This window comes from Macaca fascicularis, chromosome 3 (genome assembly GCF_037993035.2).
Source record: "Macaca fascicularis isolate 582-1 chromosome 3, T2T-MFA8v1.1".
Classification (NCBI taxonomy): domain Eukaryota; kingdom Metazoa; phylum Chordata; class Mammalia; order Primates; family Cercopithecidae; genus Macaca; species Macaca fascicularis.
In genome coordinates this window covers 1,190,903-1,209,163 of record NC_088377.1, presented here as the reverse complement: position 1 = coordinate 1,209,163, position 18,261 = coordinate 1,190,903, and the positions used below count along the sequence as shown (strand labels likewise).

General features: G+C 54.8%; 1 protein-coding gene across 50 annotated transcripts in view; it reads left to right on the top strand.

The window, feature by feature from the left end:
* The window catches only part of PCBP3 (poly(rC) binding protein 3), a 284,015-nt gene that overhangs the window by 229,651 nt on the left and 36,103 nt on the right, over window positions 1-18,261 (top strand). For 44 of the 50 annotated variants that reach the window (XR_012431869.1, XR_012431868.1, XR_012431867.1 and 41 more), the window contains 4 exons: window positions 8,434-8,588; window positions 10,879-10,902; window positions 11,874-11,906; window positions 12,257-12,373. Coding sequence is in view for 39 of the 50 variants with exons in the window: in XM_045389452.3 (XP_045245387.1) it covers window positions 8,434-8,588; window positions 10,879-10,902; window positions 11,874-11,906; window positions 12,257-12,373 (329 nt within the window). In the remaining 11 variants the exon portion in view is untranslated. Of the gene's footprint in view, window positions 1-7,957; window positions 8,314-8,433; window positions 8,589-10,788; window positions 10,903-11,873; window positions 11,907-12,256; window positions 12,374-18,261 lie in introns of those variants that run through there. The other 6 variants (XM_074033872.1, XM_074033871.1, XM_074033870.1 and 3 more) reach the window with 2 other exon arrangements.

Sequence of the window (18,261 nt, the reverse complement as noted above, 5' to 3'; positions counted from 1 at the left end):
CCCACCATTGGAGCTGAATTCTTAAATCCATTGTGGGTTTTGAGTGAAGCTAAAGTGAATAAACACATGTTACACACGTGGACAGTATCTATACATGGAACGATTATAAGGTTTGCATGTTAAATAGTCTTGGTGTGTTAGCTTCCTAAATGTACCTTTATGGGCTCAATACCAGTTTGCCATAAGCAAGTAAGTAAAGAAAGAAATCTTGCATTCTGGCCTGTGCACTGTTGCATGACTGGAGCTGCATTGATGCCCTAATCCTGGGTCTGTTTCATCTTTGGAGACAAAGAGTGATGTGTGTGGGAGTGGGGGTTCAGGCAGGAGCGCTCACAGGGGCTTCAGAGATGGTGGAGTGGAGAGAGGAGCTGTGCCTGTTAAATGTAAGCGCCCCAAGCTGCCATGAGCTGCATGCGTGCGGGCCAGCAGCCTCTGATGTGCGCTTCCACTGACTGTAGAAATCATTAAGTCACATCAAGCCTGGGGCCTGTTTAGAAGCTGTCAGGACCATCTTTACTGTTCCCTGATGCCTCCATTGTGAAGACCCAGCCCACCTCTGAATGCAGGGACAGCACCTGTGCTTTCTGGCAGGCACAGCTCAGAGCAGGAAACCTGGTCTCCACCTTGGGCAGACAGCAACGGTCCAGGCATTGTGGTCGCCTGGCACCCCTTCCTCCCCTCCTCGTGGCCAGGGCCACGGCCAACCTCCTTCTCCCTTCTTCTGCAGCCCACCCTTGGGAAAGGATGCTCTGGAGTTAGAGGCAGGGGAGCTTCGGGCCTGGTTGCGTCTCTCCCTAGCCTGGGGACGTTTGAACAGTTCCTGAGTCTCTTCCCACGGCTCTTGCAGCAGTATGTTGAGGTGGTTACAGATGTTTGTTGCCGTGAGTGCTGCTCAGCCCTCAGGGGCGTGTCCATCCGCCTGTGGCACTGGTGTCCAGGGAAGAGCATTCAAGTACCTGGAGATTTCACCTGCCGTTTCTGATCCCCGCCAGATTCTCTCCAATATGACATTAAAGAAAAGATACTTTTGAAAACCAAAGGGAGCTTTTAGAAGTCAGCGTAGCTCCGAGACGGAGGCCTGTTTCTGCTCTGTCTTGGAGCTAAGAGTGGCTCCAGCCAGCCACCCCGTTCCTCCAGTAGCCGAAAGTAAGGAGTGCTGTGTCCCTGACCTGAGAACTTGGCCCACCCAGGGGCCTGGACTGTGTCTGTCACTGCCGGGGGTAGGAGATGTGGCCTCGCAGCTGTCGCAGGGACAGTTTCCAGCGGCTCCTCTGCCATGGGAGAGAATGGAGCAGACAGGCCATGAGGCCAGCATGCGAGCACGTGGAGGGGTCCTGCCTGGCGGCACCCTGCAGCTAGACAGCACTGCACGCCCGCTGGCCAGCACTGAAAAGGCTGACCGGACCAGGTGTTTGCAGGGGCGTGGAGGAGCTGGAGCACTGTGTGCTGCTGAGGGAATATAGATAATAGAACCCGGAACTCTGTGCACTGCTGAGGGAATATAGATAATAGAACCTGGAGCTCTGTGCACTGCTGGGGGAATGTAGATAATAGAACATGGAACTCTGTGTGCACTGCTGAGGGGAATGTAGATAATAGAACCTGGAGCTCTATGTGCACTGCTGAGGGAATATAGATAATAGAACCCGGAACTCTGTGTGCACTGCTGAGGGAATATAGATAATAGAACCTGGAACTCTGTGTGCACTGCTGAGGGAATATAGATAATAGAACATGGAACTCTGTGTGCACTGCTGAGGGGAATGTAGATAATAGAACCTGGAGCTCTGTGTACTGCTGAGGGAATATAGATAATAGAACCTGGAGGTGTGTGCTGCTGGGGGAATGTGGATAATAGAACATGGAACTCTGTGCACTGCTGAGGGAATATAGATAATAGAACCTGGAACTCTGTGTGCTGCTGAGGGAATATAGATAATAGAACCTGGAGCTCTGTGTGCTGCTGAGGGAATATAGATAATAGAACCTGGAACTCTGTGTGCTGAGGGAATATAGATAATAGAACCTGGAACTCTGCACTGCTGAGGGAATATAGATAATAGAACCTGGAACTCTGTCCACTGCTGCGGGAATATAGATAATAGAACCTGGAGCTCTGTGCATTGCTGAGGGGAATATAGATAATAGAACCTGGAACTCTGTGTGCACTGCTGAGGGAATATAGATAATAGAACCTGGAACTCTGTGCACTGCTGAGGGAATATAGATAATAGAACATGGAACTCTGTGCACTGCTGAGGGAATATAGATAATAGAACCTGGAACTCTGTGTGCTGAGGGAATATAGATAATAGAACCTGGAACTCTGTGTGCACTGCTGAGGGGAATGTAGATAATAGAACCTGGAGCTCTGTGCATTGCTGAGGGGAATATAGATAATAGAACCTGGAACTCTGTGTGCACTGCTGAGGGAATATAGATAATAGAACCTGGAACTCTGTGCACTGCTGAGGGAATATAGATAATAGAACATGGAACTCTGTGCACTGCTGAGGGAATGTAGATAATAGAACCTGGAACTCTGTGTGCTGAGGGAATATAGATAATAGAACCTGGAACTCTGTGTGCACTGCTGAGGGGAATGTAGATAATAGAACCTGGAGCTCTGTGTGCACTGCTGAGGGGAATGTAGATAATAGAACCTGGAACTCTGTGTGCTGAGGGAATATAGATAATAGAACCTGGAACTCTGTGTGCACTGCTGAGGGAATATAGATAATAGAACCTGGAACTCTGTGTGCTGCTGAGGGAATATAGATAATAGAACCTGGAACTCTGTGTGCTGCTGAGGGAATATAGATAATAGAACCTGGAACTCTGTGTGCACTGTGAGGGGAATGTAGATAATAGAACCTGGAACTCTGTGTGCACTGCTGAGGGAATATAGATAATAGAACCTGGAACTCTGTGTGCACTGCTGAGGGAATATAGATAATAGAACCTGGAACTCTGTGTGCACTGCTGAGGGAATATAGATAATAGAACCTGGAACTCTGTGTGCTGCTGAGGGAATATAGATAATAGAACCTGGAACTCTGCACTGCTGAGGGAATATAGATAATAGAACCTGGAGCTCTGTGCACTGCTGAGGGAATATAGATAATAGAACCTGGAGCTCTGTGTGCTGCTGAGGGAATATAGATAATAGAACCTGGAACTCTGTGTGTGCTGCTGAGGGAATATAGATAATAGAACCTGGAACTCTGCACTGCTGAGGGGAATGTAGATAGTGGAACTGCTGTGCCATGGCCTTGAACAGTTTCTTAGGACGTTCCGCGTGCAGCTACCGCAGGATCCCGCCGTTCTACTCCTAGGTGGTACCTGCAGGAAATGAATGTGCTTCCTTGAGAAGAACTGTGCACAGATGTCCAGAGCAGCTTTATTTGGGTAGCTCCCCTTGGAAACAGCTCGAATGTTCTTCACTGGGTGAATGGAAGCCAGTGGTGGTATTTTCCCACAGTGGAATTCTAAACAGAAAGGAACGCTGATACGCTCAGCAGCATGGATACATCTTCAGTAAATACCAAGTAAGAGAAGCCAGACACAAAAGAATACTTATGACGTGATTCCATTTGTATCGACTTCTGAAAGTCCCGGAGTCTATAGTGACCACAAGTGGGTGATTGTCGGGGGGCAGTGGCGGGTGCAGCGGGAGCAAGGACCGCGGGGGACCAAGGACTGCAGACTTCTGTGAGCTGCTGTGGGGCAGCTCCAGGTGTATACACGGGCAAGACTGTCACACTGTAGACTTTAAGTTTGTGCAGCCTATTAACAATCAGTGATACCTATAAAAGGCCACGGCGCCACATTACACACTCAAGGATAAATGGTGAGTCCGTCTACACTGCCGCACGGGGCCATCAGAGCTCTCACTGAGCACCTGCTCCCCTGGCCCAGCCCCTCCCCCCACACAGCCCCGGGGCCTCTGCGCCCCTTTGACCTCAGGCGCCAGCCTCCTGGGTTGTGTCAATTATGCCGTGCCTGTCACCCAGTAGAAGCAGCCCCTGAGGCAGGACGTCTACACAGCCTGCATTCCACAGAGCCCCACCGGCCTAAAATCACACAGGGTCAGAATCTAATGTAAGGGGGTTTATTCAAAGGTGGTTGGAGGCTGGCCCACCCGGAAACACCAACTCCAGAGGAATGGAGTCCGCCCTCGGAAGCAGGCAGGGGAAGGGTGCCCTCGGGCAGGCAGAGGCCGAGGGGCTTTTAGCAGGATCGCGGCGTCCTTCCTACGAGGTGGGCGCAGTCACGGCGTTTGACGGGTGACGGGCAGTGCCTGTTTCGGGGAAGGGTACATTTAACCCGTCAGAGGGTGCGGCAGTCACGGCTTCCCGTCTTCTGGTCTAAGCAGTGCAGAAAACAGGGGAAGTTCATCTACAAGGGTCGTGAACCAAGAAGGCAGGAGGTTTCCGCCCCTGGCGTTGGTTAATTCTCTCCAGTCACTGTGCAGAACAAGGAAACGGCGCATTAGTCCCTGGCCTGAGAAAGGGGAGCTGCGAGTGCACGTCAGGGGTGCAGTCCCGTCTCTCCCGGGGCATGAGGCACGGTCCTGTCTCATGGGGCTTACTGTGCCCAGACTGTGTTCATGTTCACACCTGGGAGGAGGGGAAGCGGGCATGGTCTGTGCGGCAGGTCCAGCCGACCCACAGGGCCTTGGATGAGGCGTCTCTGCAGCTGAGGCTGGCCCTGCCAGGACTGACCCCAAGGCTGTGGCTAAATTGGGCTCCCAGCGCTGGCCCTGTGTCCTCTGTAAGGGGATCTGCACCCCAGATCTACGCACGGACCGTCCCCACCTCTAGGCCCCACACTCAGCCCCCTTCAGCCTGTGTGTCCTCAGGGCACCTTCACTCCATCCACCTGGATCTCCCCATCTTAGTGACCGTCTCCACTGTGGGTGCCGAGACCCTCTCTGCTTCCGTAGCTGTGCGTCAGGGCCACTGTGTGAGCTGGGAGTCGGTGCAGGGAACTCTGGAGAAGGGAGGGAGTTCTGGGGAGGGAGCCATTACTAACAGGGAAGCCCCAGGAGGAGGGACCACCATGGAGCGAGGACTGAGTGCGGGAAGGAGGGTGTTCTGGGCCCGGGCAGGGCGGGAGTCTCGGGGAGGAGAAGTGCTGGGGGCTTTTACCCTCAGGGCCTGTGGCAGTTGGAGGGTGTGGATGAGGCCTTAGACTGAACTCTGAGAGAATGGGACCGTGGAGAGTTGTCTTGAGCGGGGAGGAGAGAGGGGGCTCTGTGTTGCTTTTTGGAGGCGTCCCTGGCACCTGTGACAGCAGGGGCTGGAAGGTGGGGCAGGATTTGGGGGCAGTGGGGGTGGAAGAGGGGGCAGAAAAGCTCAGATTGTGCCTCACATGGCAGGTGGGGGCTGCTGGGTTTGTTAATGCATGCGATGGGGTAGGCCAGGAGTCGTGCTGGTCACATATGTCAAATGTGGGTGTCTGAAATCCCCGTGGCCACAGCTCTAGGCTCATCCCCTGGGATCTGGGGTGCAGAGTGTGTTCTGGCCTGAGACACATCTGGGAGTGGTGGTCCACAGACCCCCTGGGCAAGTGCAGACAGTAGGGAGGAGGTGGGGACCCCGGGTGTAGATGCGGGGCAGGGGGAGGCAGGTGGGGACCCTGGGTGTAGACGAGAAGGGAGGCAGGTGAGGGCCTTGGGTACAGTTGGGGCAGGGGGAGGCAGGTGAGGGCCCCAGGTATAGACAGGAAGGGAGGCAGGTGAGGACCCCGGGTATAGACAGGAAGGGAGGCAGGTGAGGGCCCTGGGTATAGACAGGAAGGGAGGCAGGTGAGGGCCCTGGGTATAGACAGGAAGGGAGGCAGGTGAGGGCCCCGGGTGCAGACGGGGACGGGGATGAGGCGGTTGGGGGCCCAGGCCCTCACGGGATGACTGTGCCTGTCTCTTCTTCCCCTCCCATTGCATGGGCTAAAATGTGCTAAATCTCCAGCACTGGATGGGACAGAGGGAGGGACCTGGATGGACCAGAGCTCTGCCTGTTTCTGGAACACAGTGTGGGGAGGGGTGGACAAGCCTCAGAACGGGCTCCATTCCGAGGAACGGCCAGTCGCATGGGGCCTTGGATGCCCGTGGTCACAGCGTGGGCTGCTGCAGGCTCCACTTCAGCCCTTCATTTCCTGGTAGCCACCAAACTGCCCCATGGACTCTGGGCAGATGGCCAGTGTTAGCTGGGAAGGACAGCAGCAGCCGCAGAGGTGGCAGCAAGGCCAGGGCACTTTGCAGATGGCATGGACGGGCAAGTGCCCGGGGACAGCCAGAGAGCAGCTGACACCTCGTTCACCCTGGCCTTCCAAGTGGTCTGCAACTCTGGGAGCTGCTAACTGGAGCAGGGTAGGTCCTCTAGGGTCCTGGGCACTGAGTCCCAGGTGACCCGCACTGCACAGGACGGCCCCTCACTCATGCTGCCCTTGCAATGAAGAGAGGCGCTGGCTGCAGCTCGCTGGCCTGTGTGACTGATAGAGGCTGACAGCCTGGAGCCCCAAGCACCCCTGGCAGGAGCTGACCCACTTTCCCTTCCCTCGGCTGGAAACCTTGACATAACAGATGGCTGCAGGGCCCTGCTGTCCCTCTGATAGGGAGGAGAGTTTTTAATTAAAAAGGAGGCACGGAGCTCCAGAGCAGCCACACCGAGATCCAGTCCATGTGTGCTGGTCCGTCGGTACCCACAGGTGAAAGGCTGCAGCCGGGCTTATCTCAGGGTGCCCGTGTGCGCACAGAGGTGCTTATTGGGCCACGCCATGCATTGGAACTGATACTCTTCTCTCCTTTCTGAGACCTTTCTACACGAACGCACTACTTACAATGAGTCACCGAAGCAATGGCATGAGCTGTGCTGTCCAGCAGAGCTGTCCGTGGTGCCAGAAACGGCTTCTCTGCTTTTCCCCTGGCAGCCACCGCTGCCCACACAAGACTGTTTGGCACTTTAAATGTGCTTGTGGATGTTTAGTTTTAAACTGAAAAAGCCACATGTGGCCGATGTGCTACACAGTGAAGCGAGAGCATTCGTATGCAAGGATGATCTTCAGAACCCTTTGTGCTACGTGAAGTCCTCGTTAAATGCAACGTGAAAATCCTTGTCCTTCAAAGTGTCATTTTATTACAAATAATAATGTAATAAAATTATAAATTAATACAAATAATATTACAGATAACAATTTGTAATAAAATTACAGTAATTTTGTGATAGTCTGAGTGTGTTGATGAAGTGACCTATACATGCGTTTTTAAGCACAGTAAGCATGGGTGTAGACAGCGTAAGCGCAGGTGTAGACAGCGAGTCACTTTGTCAGTGCAGAGGTGCATCCGTGGCTGTGGCTCCACCCCGACACCTGTGGCTGCTGTTTGCAGATCCTCCTTACACACCACACAGGCAGTTGGAATGGGCTTTGCCTCTGTGTTGTCTGTGTGTTTTTCTTTTAGCATATTTTTAACAGAACTATTTTATTGAAAAAAAGCCCTTTGTCCCATCTTTTAACCCATAGCCTCTTCTGTGTGAACCGGTTGAATCAAAGGGCAGTGTCCAGGCAGCTCGATTATGGTGGGGGGTGCGGCTTCACAGGGTTCTGTTCCTGGTGGATTTTGCGAGGCAGCCCCCCTGGGTGAGGTGTTGCCCTTCAGGGAAGGACTCGGTGTGGAACTGACTCTGCAGAGCCCAGTTCCTCGGAGCAGGGTCCCCACCGTGCCGCGCAAAGTCGCCCTGACCGTCGCACGAGCTCCTCACCTTCACTGCTATCATTCTTTGCTGGTCAATCATAAAATGAGGCCTTAATTTTGCCCAGTGGGCTCCGTCAGTTCACTGAACGGCAGTGCACAGCAGTGACACGATGACTGCAGACAGCGCTGTGTGCGTGGAAGGCACTTGCCGAGAACTGCCAGGGACACCAGCTGTTTGGCAGCTTAGTTGACAGAGACTAAGTCACATGAGAGCATGAGGGGATGAGGATGGCAGGCTCGGGATGTGAAGGGCCGGCTCCCACACCCTGGCGAGGGGACTCCGGCACCCCGCAACCGTGTGTTGAGGCCACAGCAGAAGCAAGGGGGCAGAGCTGCAGGGCGCTGGGCCTATGAGATGCGAGTCCCCAGGGCCTCACAGGGGTAGCTCCTGCCAGTCTCTGGCTGCTGAGAGAGGTGCTCCTATGAGCCTGGGCAGATGCAGACCTTGGCCAGGAGCTGCGGTGGCCTGCCCAGTGTCAGGAGGGAGGTAGCCGTGGGGCCTCCCTGGAGACCTCTCCCAAGGCCCTCCCCTGAACTCCTGCGTACCCTGTGCCAAGCATGTGAGGCCTGGTCAGCACGTGGCGGGTGGGCAACCCCTTCCTACTGCCACCCAGGAGGCCCCTGGATGTGCATGGGCCATGAGACTCTTCTCTAGCAGCAGCTGTGCCTTCTCTCTCCAGGTGACGCCTTCTGGGCCCCATCTGTCCTTCCTCACAGCACCCTCAGCGCCTTAAGCCACCACCCCCAGCCACAATTTGGCAGAAGGATGGAGTCCAAGGTCTCAGAAGGTGGCCTGAACGTGACCCTTACCATCCGCCTGCTGATGCATGGAAAGGTAAGAGGAGCCACCATTGGCACTGTAGGAAAGGCGGCCGCAGCAGACAGAACCTGATACTGCCTGGGTCTTTGGATCATTTTTTAATCTTATTTTAAGCAATCTCAAACTTACAAAGCAGTTATAGGTACAGCCCCTTTGAGACTCAGTGCCAACCTGATACCTCCTGCGTGTTTCCTACCAACAGGGACCTTCTCCAGCACAGCCACACACAGCCATCCGTGTCAGGGCACCCACACGGATGCATTCCTACCACTGGCTTCCTTCATAGCGGCCGCACGGCATCCCCTGGTGCCGTCTCGAGTCCCTTCCACCTGGAGTAGATGGTTGGCTTTGACTCTGCGGTTGACACTTTGCAGTGTGTGCGGAGTACCTGTGCCTTGGTCTAGGTCTCCTGGCCGTTGGCAGGAACACAGCAGCAGCTCTGCCCTGGGGTGTGCCTGTTGACCACTCGCAGGAAACTCCTCAGACTTTCAGAGCATGTTTCTATCCTCTGGGAGTCGGGTTGCTATGTTCTTCCCCGGCTCATCCTTCCGTGACCACGTGATTTGCTCCGATGCCCTCGCTGCCCTGCTTTGGCCAGAACCCCAAGGCCTGACGAGTCCCTGTTCCTACAGCCCCATCCTGCTCTCTGCTCATCTTGTCCTCCTTGTCCCAGGCCTGGAACCAGCCACTCCCTCAGTAGCTCCTGTATGTGGTGGCATGTTCTGGAAGCCAGGGCGCGTGGTGCTCCTGGGCTGCTGTGGGTCCCGGGCTGCACCTCCGCAGAGCGCTTCCTTCCATGTTCAACTCCCTATATGGAACCCCAGTTCCAGCCCCACAGCACAGGGTCCCCCAGTTCTTCCTGCCTCAGGTGTGCACCATGAGGAATCCAGCTGCCAGTATCTGTGTGTGGCCTCCCTCCAGGAGGAGGCTGGCGGAGGCTCTGGGCTCTAGCCCCACAGCACTGGCACATCCTAGGTTTCCAGAAGACAGCCTCCTCCTGAGGGAAGGTGGTGGTGCCCACACCCAGAGCGTTCATTCCTGCAGTGGAGACAGACGGACCTGCCTCTCCGACTGTGGGTGTCAGGAGCCAAGGCCCCACAGTAGATGAGGCTCTGTGAGGCCAGGTGCACAGCCCTATCTCCAGCAGCAGTGGCCATGCCACCCAGCTGTACTCTGTGGGGGAGGTGCCCTGGTTGACAGGGGCCCCTCCTTGTGTCCAGTGTCCCTCTCCCTCCACGGACCCCTCTGCACGCCATCCTCACGGCCTCCCTCTCCCTCCACGGACCCCTCTGCACGCCATCCTCACGGCCTCCCTCTGCCTCCACGGACCCCTCTGCACACCGTCCTCACGGCCTCCCTCTGCCTCCACGGACCCCTCTGCACACCGTCCTCACGGTCTCCCTCTCCCTCCACGGACCCCTCTGCACACCGTCCTCACGGCCTCCCTCTCCCTCCACGGACCCCTCTGCACACCATCCTCACGGCCTCCCTCTCCCTCCACGGACCCCTCTGCACACCGTCCTCACGGCCTCCCTCTCCCTCCACGGACCCCTCTGCACACCGTCCTCACGGCCTCCCTCTCCCTCCACGGACCCCTCTGCACACCATACTCACGGCCTCCCTCTCCCTCCACGGACCCCTCTGCACACCGTCCTCATGGCCTCCCTCTGCCTCCATGGCCCCCTCTGCACGCTGTCCTCACAGCCTCACAGAGTCACCATTGCTGGCCCTGCTTCAGGTGACAGGCCACAGTAGCACCTGTCAGCTCCGTCCCGCTGCTGGACAGGGAGATACTGGGCCACTCAGCACAGCGGGGAGTGTGTGTCCCAAAACCACCTCGGGCTCACCGTCAGAACTGTGGCAGCATCTTCCAGCATTCCTTTTAACAGGCTGCCTTTTAAATAGCAGTCATGGAGCACTAGCAGTGCTAAGTTTTATTTGAGTCACACAATTGAAGGAGGCTTTATTTTTCACGCATTTCTTCCAGGGTTTCCTGGCAGCCTGAGTGCGTAGGTGATGCCCCCTGAGTTATTTATCGGGGGCAGGCAGCTGCCCTCCCCCGGGGCACTTCGAGTCAGCCCATCTCTGGCCTGGTCAGGTGGGTGCCAAGGAAGCCCCGGCTCAGGGCCTCTGTATAGGCAGCCTGGCTTGTACACATACCCACCCTGCCCCCACCACCGGCAGATTCTGAATTTTCCCTTCTTCACTCACACAGGGAAGGTAGGCAGGTTTCGGCAATGTCTGCCTCCGGTGTTTTCCTCCTCCTGCTCTATGACATCATCTTTCTGTGATTTTTTTCCTGCAGGAAGTTGGAAGCATCATTGGGAAGGTAATTATTGATTGAATCTCTGCCTGTCTTGGGGTCTCTGTAAGGGGATGGTGAGGATGGCAGCCTCCTTGGGTGCTAGGTGGCACCCAGCAGGTGCGCCTTTCCCAGTAGGTGGGTGGTCTGTGTTCCATGAAGTCAGGACCCCAGAGGTGTCACCTTTATGCTGCGTGACATTGAAGCTGGTCCCTGGCTCTGTGCAGACTGAGGGGAAAGGGTTCTCCCCAGCTGGTCGCCTCGCTGCCCCCTGCCCGTGGCCTTAGTGGCCAGCCCTTCTTTCCCAGTTGAAGACCCCACAAAGAATGATTTCTCACGCGTTCTTCAGACGGCTGTGTAGTCTGGGTGGTCTCCAGGAGTGCCGGTGGAGGCAGCAGCCCCCAGACACTTCCTTTCCAAATCAGGGCTGGCCCAGGGGAAATAAGGCCCAGTTTGGAAGTCTGCTGCCCCAGGAGGCTGAGCAGTGAGGGCCACCTCCCCGTCTTTGTCACATTTTCACCACCTCCGGGGGTCCTGTGTCCTTCCCCTCAGTCTCACCATGGGGGCGCCTCTAGTAGGTCATTGTCCCGGCTTCCTCCCAAGCGCTTGAGAGGGTGCGTCTCTGAGAGTCACCACCTCCAGGAGGGCGAGCCAGAGCGCAGCCGGCCGTGGGGGGCGCCTGAGGGCACACACACTGCCACGTGCCACGAGTGAGCTGCCATGGGGAGTCAGGTCAGACCTGCACCACCCTTGCCAGCTGTGTGCCCGTAGGTGGGTGCACTTGCCTTCCTGGGCCTCAGTTTCCCATCCGAAATGTCCGCCAGGGCGTGGTGGGCATGAAGCTTGGCCTTAGTGGAGAGGCTGGTTTGCTCCTCCAGCGCAGGTGGGAGGCTCTGCGGTGTGGGCACATGGGCCAGGCCGCTCCCCACCCACCCTGGCCGCATTGTCCTCAGTGCCAAAGGGACACCTTTTCCTTATTGTCTAAATCTTTATTCCAGAAAGGAGAAACTGTGAAGAAGATGCGTGAGGAGGTGAGTGTGGTGGGTCCTGACCTGTCTGCAGCCATTCCCGGGTGAGCAGGGAGGGTCCCCAGGCTCTGCCCCTGCTGACATCCTGCCTGTGCTCTCGGCCAGGGCCTGTGGGGAGTGCAGTGCAGGGCCTCTTTCCCCCTACTCGGGCCTCCTGTGCTTCCCTGTGGGGAAGGAATCCTTTGAATTCCTTTTGCTAATTAAAATTTCCTTGTAAAGGAGATTGTTGAGAAGCATTTTACTGTTCATTCGTGGTTTGCCAGTCAGCGGACAGAGGCATGTGTTTATGTCAATTGTCAACGGACTTTGGCCCCCGGCCCACTGGCCCAAGGGTTTCTCTGCTCTCACCCTAGAGTGGTGCGAGGATCAACATCTCAGAGGGAAACTGCCCAGAGAGGATTGTGACCATCACAGGCCCCACAGACGCCATCTTCAAGGCCTTTGCCATGATCGCATACAAGTTTGAGGAGGTAACCTGCATCCTGGGGAACCTTGGCCAGCCTGGCGGGGGTGGGCATGGTCCCAGCTGGCTCCCTGGGCCTTCTCCCTTGTACCTGGACTAGGGGATGCCCCAGCCCGCCCAGGCAGCCCCATAACCACACTCACCTCCTTTACCTCCCAGGGCCTCTCCCCAGCTCTGGTTCACCCAGTCAGGGGCCAGTGTCCCTCTGTCCTTCTGAAGCCAGCTACTCCCGGCTATGTGCCTTAAGTCCACCTCCCTCAGCTTCCCCAGACCCTGCGCTGGGGCACCTAGCATGGCCTCAGAACACCCTACCCTTCCCCCCGGGGCACGCAGCCTGGCTGACCCTCAGGCCCCACCAGCACCTCCAGCCTCCAGCCAGCTCTGCCACATGGCTCGTGACGAAGCCCTGGCTGGCACAGCCCTGGTCCTCAGCCACACAGCACCATGCCTCTGGGCCCCCCATGAGAGCTGATGTAGCCTGGCTTAGATATGGATGGTAAAGGTAGAGACCATCCATGTTGGTGGTTATGAGACAGAGAGAGACAGAGAGAGAGAAACAGAGGGAGAGAGGCAGAGGGAGACACAGAGAGAGAGAGAGAGAGAGAAACAGAGACAAGAGAGACAGAGACAGACAGAGACAGAGAGAGAGACAGAGAGCGAGGGGGAGAGAGAAAGAAAGAGCAGCACTTCTGTGTATTCTGTCATTGAGTGAAATTATAATGTCTTCTATGTGTTTCTAATTTTCTTGAAATTGCTGGAAGTTAGAGATGCATTTAGTGTCTTTGAGGGGTTACCATTAAGTAATGAGGTGCACTTTGTGGGAATAAGCGAAGAGCCCTCCAAGGGAGAATGGGCAGAGGCTCTTTAGTATTCAAAGCTGGCCATGGTGGTGGTCGGTGCCATCTTCTGTGCTTGGCAGAGACTCAAAGTCAGGCAGGAGGGGGAACTTCGGTGTGGGAGAGGAGACGAGGGATGTGCCCTGGGGGAGGCAGTGGGGCTAGAAGTGGGACATCCCATGTGACTGGTTGGGGGAGCGTGCGAGGCCTTTTCCAGTGGGTCCTGAGTTGGAACTGGGGACGCACATGAGGGAAGCTGACTGCTCAGGGCCGAGTGCAGCAGAGGCTGTGGCCTGGCCTCCAGGGCTGGACGCTGCAGACACTGGGGCCAGTGCTCCCCTATCATAGGTGGCCTAGCCACTGTCTGGAGGTTGTTTCTTAGTTTCCCCTTTTAGCTACTCTCTCATTTGCAAGAGGATAGCCAGTTCAGGAAAGGCGAGAGAGCCAGGTCACGCTGCTTGGGGATGGTTCAGTTGCCTTTTTGGTCAGCTGTGCTGCGGGGTCCTCGGGATCTTTCTGTTGCTGAGTCATCCTGGCCATTGCCTGACGGGAGACTGATGGAATGCAGCAGACCAGCATCGTGACACCAAGACAGAAACAAGAACAACCGAGTCCCTGGACAGTGGTGAGACCAAGAGCGCTGTTACCCAACCCAAGGCAAGAGGACACATCCCATAGCCATGAGGGCCAGCCTCGGAGAGCCTCGTGGCCGCTCCTTAGGGTGCTGGGCAGCCCACTCCTGGGACCTTCGCTCTACAGGTGGCATGTGCAGTGGCACAGACGCCAGCATGGCTGGCCAGCAAGAAACCTGCAGAAAAGCAATTACCCACCGCTGCTTATGCCAACACATCTTCCACCCAGGGCAGGCGGTGTCCCGAATAACTTCTGCCAGAGTTGGCGATGCGTTTCTGACCGCAGTTTCTGCCTGTGTGATTCCCACTGTGGGAGACACTCAGTCATCCCTCCCACAGGGCACACACATAATCACAGGTGGCCTGGTTTTGGAACTGAAGTTTGAGTCAGAATTTCCAGCTGTGGAGATTATAGAATTAGGGTCTCTATGTACAAAGAAGTCTCAGGATACCTTTCCTAAGGTGTCTGAGTTATTCATCTGAGGCCAGCAGGGCCTGGTGACTGGCCCCAAGGAAGCAGTGTCTGGTGGAGGCATATGGAGACCGGGGAAGGGCTGTGGCTCAGGCCAAGAGGTTAGAACCGAGGCCTGTGCCCTCCAGCTTCAGTTGGGACCTGTCTTTGTTTCTCCCTCGTGGCCAGTGTTTAACGGCTGGTTGCCCTATGCAGGTTGCTGAATTTAAGTTTCAAATGACCTGGGGACTGATCAGTAAACTTTAATAATTGGTTGCTTTTCTAGGAGAAAGGGATGCTAGCAAAGTCACAGGTGATTTGTTTAGAGTCAGTTGTCCATGTAGATGCAAGCGGAAAGCATCAGCTGCCATCCCCCAGGGTCCCATTTGATGAAATTGGCATGTCTTGAGATTTTCCCCCCTGGGGCCTGGTGGTGGGCGGTGTGTCCAGTAGTCAGTGAGAGTGAGGGCAGTGGTTACTGTTTGGGATAATCAAGAATGGCATTAGAATGAATATGTGTTAAGCTAACAATTATCATAAAGTGAAAAGAAAATAGAAAAGGGACCAGAGGTGGATGACAACCAGGGGCCCATGGAGAATGAGAGGGAGAGTGATTAAATGTAAGCAGATGAAAAAGGAAACAAATCAGACAGAGGTCTTGTCAGGACATCTGAGCAGAAACTGGCCTTTGTCCAAGGTCTTCAGCTTGCAGGAAGGTCTCAGATCAGCCATCTGTTTCTGAAGAATGGCTGCCTCTAGAGGATCTCAGAGAACCTCAGTTTGAGGTCCTGTATGGGAGTCATTCTCTGGTTGTGTGGAATTCTGAATCGCCACTTTGGCTGTGAAATGTGAACCCAAGGACTGATTCCTTGGAGTTTCACTGCTGGGTTTGTTAGCAGTACCTGGTAAGGCCCCTTCCAATGAGGTTAGAGAAACAGATTTTCTCTGATGTCCCTTCCAATAGACAAAATCTCCTGGTTGAAGAACCTAAGGAGGATGTTTGGGAAGATGTCGTGGGAAGCAGCCGTAACCTACGCGATTACATAGGTTACGTAGGGCTGTGCTGAGTTCTCTGCAGTCATTTGCCATCTCTGCCTGCAGCAGGACAGAATCGAGTATCAGGAATCCCTGAAGGTACGAGTCCTCCAGTCATCAGTCCATGGAGGGAGAGCTGAGGTGTCTCCAAGCGAGCAGACTGTATGGCCAAGAAAGCTCAAAGGATTCGGAGTTTTCATCTTTGGGTCCTTCGGTTTTTCCAGAAGACTGTGGATGGTCAGGACAGTGTTGTTCTTGAGTAAAGGGTAACCACTCACAGAGTTCTGTTATAATGGTTTGTGTAAAATGTATTTCTCAATCACTTCATATAAAAGTTGGTATGCTTCAGCTTGGAAATACAAAATCAAGGAATTTTTTTTAGCAACTTTAAGGACTATAGCTTTTAAACAAGGAAATGCTTCAACCCATCCTGAAAACAGACACACAACAGTGAAAGCATTTCCAGTCCCAGGTGGACGCTGGTTAAAATCTACCTGAAGGTGTTCAGAGGGCCCTTGAGGCATCACTCTGGGGCGTCGTCTCACCCTCACACCATGTCGGATTGTGCTGTTGACAGATACCTGGCCTTCGAAGAACCTCAGCAGTCTTTGTAAAGCTTCCCACCAGTGCTGATTGGAGATACTCATCAATTTGTCTACGGCATGATGAGGAGTGTCATGGATTGACTTAGCTAATACCCATTTGAAATCATCTGGTACCAAAGCCAGCTGTCTTGAGGGCACCAGAAAAGATTGAGTAAAGGGTACAACCAGAATTTTCAGAATTTGTCCATTCTTCCTTTTCAAAATCAGGGGCGAAGTGTTGAAATCTTACAATGGCCTCTTTGCTTGCCTCCAGAGATCCAGCCTTCAAGGCTTGGCTGGAGTCAGCCGTGGCTAAAGCACTGGTTGGCCAGAATGACCCCCCAGAGCACCTTCCCCAACGTCCGCATCTCCATCTGCACTGGCCTCGCGTCTGCAGTCACCACCTCTCTAAGAAGAAGTGTGCCTGAGAACTCAGCACGCGGCCCATGTTGGGTGGGCTTCCAGCAGAGCTAAAAGCCCCTCTGTTTCCAGAGCATCCACCGCCACGGGCCCTTGGCTAGTTGACAAGTGCCAGCGAGTGTGATGAGTTCTGTATCTGGCAGACTTTCCCCACCACAGGGGACTGTGCCGAAGGAGAGCCAGGTTAGCAGCAGCACACTGTCCCAGCCTGCTTGGGCTGCCATTGCAAAATGCCACAGCTGGGCGGCTTACACAGCAGACGCTGGTTCTCTCACAGTCCAGGAGGCTGGAAGTCTCAGATCAAGGTGCCATCAGGGCCGGTTCCTCTGAGGCCTCTTTCTTTGACTTGGAGACGCCACCTTCTTCCTGGGTCCTCACAGGGTCACCCCTCTGTGTGTGTCAGTATCCTCGTCCCTTCTTCTTACAAGGACACGAGTCAGATTACATTAGGTTCTACTGTAGGCACCCCATTTTACCTTAGTTACCTCTGTAAAGCCCCATCTCTAAACACAGTCACACAGAGGATCAGGGTTTCAGTGGATGAACTTGGTCCGGTTCTGTAGCACAGGCCCTGCCTGATCACCTCCAGCTTCACTTGTGAAGTAGGACATTAGGCTGGGGTTCTCAGCAGGAGTCTGCTAAGGCTGCAGGTGGGTGGGGTCCCTCCACAGGCTTCCTTGTCTTGAACAAAGGAGGGCGTCACCAGGACTGAACTGAATTGCTAGGGAGATTTAGGTCTTCTAGGTCTTAATGAGCACCTGGAAAAAGCAGGAGAGGGCTTCAGTGACCCCCAGGGCGTGACTGTCCAGGTTAATCATTGTCCTTCCCAGTGAGGGCAAAACATGCTCACTCTCCTGGTCTAGCGGCAGCCCTGGAGGAACAGCGTGAACACCCGCCACCACGAAGCAAGTGGCTTTGGGAAGAATGGACAGCGAAGTTGTGTTTCGGTTCAGTACACCTAGGAAGTAAGGGAGAATAATTTTGTTGGTGGCCCTGAGGTCTTCAGCAGATCAGTATCTCTGTCTGTTTGGTATCAGTAGTTTGAGCCCTTCTTTTGGATTTGGGGTCACGGGATTGTGGAGAATTTCGGGTCGTGTTTTGGTGGAACCTCTCGGAGCCTTTGGAGGCTCCGCCCCAGTCATTTTGCCTGTGTTAGTGGGATTGTGTCAGGTGCAGCGTCAAGACCCTTGTCTGGAGTCTGCACCCACCTCATGAGGCGGGGGTCTGCCCAGAGCCCACACAGCTTGCCAGTGGGCTGAGTTCTCTAGGAGCTCAGGAAACAGTGTCTCTGATGTGCATTTAAGATGCCATTCCATTTTCAAGCAAAGTCTCTGCCTACTAAATTTTCAGGGGTGGAGTCCCAGAGCAGGAATGAATGTTTTCCAGTCAAGGGCCCAAGGGTTAGAGTTCAGGGCTGGGAAATAGGGAGAGAAAACACGGCGGGTTATTTGAAACGCCTTCCAGGGTGTGGTGTATCTAAACTGAGGAGGAGGATTACATGAGACCTTTCTGCAGGTGGGATGTAAGAACAGTCGCCACAGCCACCAGGAGGATGAGGAAGACCACCTGCGTCCAGCATTAGTCACTCTGAGGGCTGAAGGCCAGGTGGGATGCCGGCCGCCCGTTCCTTCGTCGGGCTCCCTCACTGCCTGGACCCAGGATCTTTCTGTGTCTCAGTTGTTATTTATGGGGATGGGATCATCTTTTCTCTGACGTCCGTTCTGAATGCAGCAGCTATAATGAGCGTCCTTGTCCGGCGCTGGGGCTGGTGAGGGGCGCCTAGCTCTCTGATCTGCAGGAATCCTGGCTCATTTTTGTTCCAGAGCTTTTTCAGTGTGTTCTGCCAGTGGCTGTCATTCAGCAGAAGGGCTATTCCCATCCCCATTTCTGTTTTCGCGTGGGGCTTCACTCCACTGACCTCATGGGGCGACAGGGCT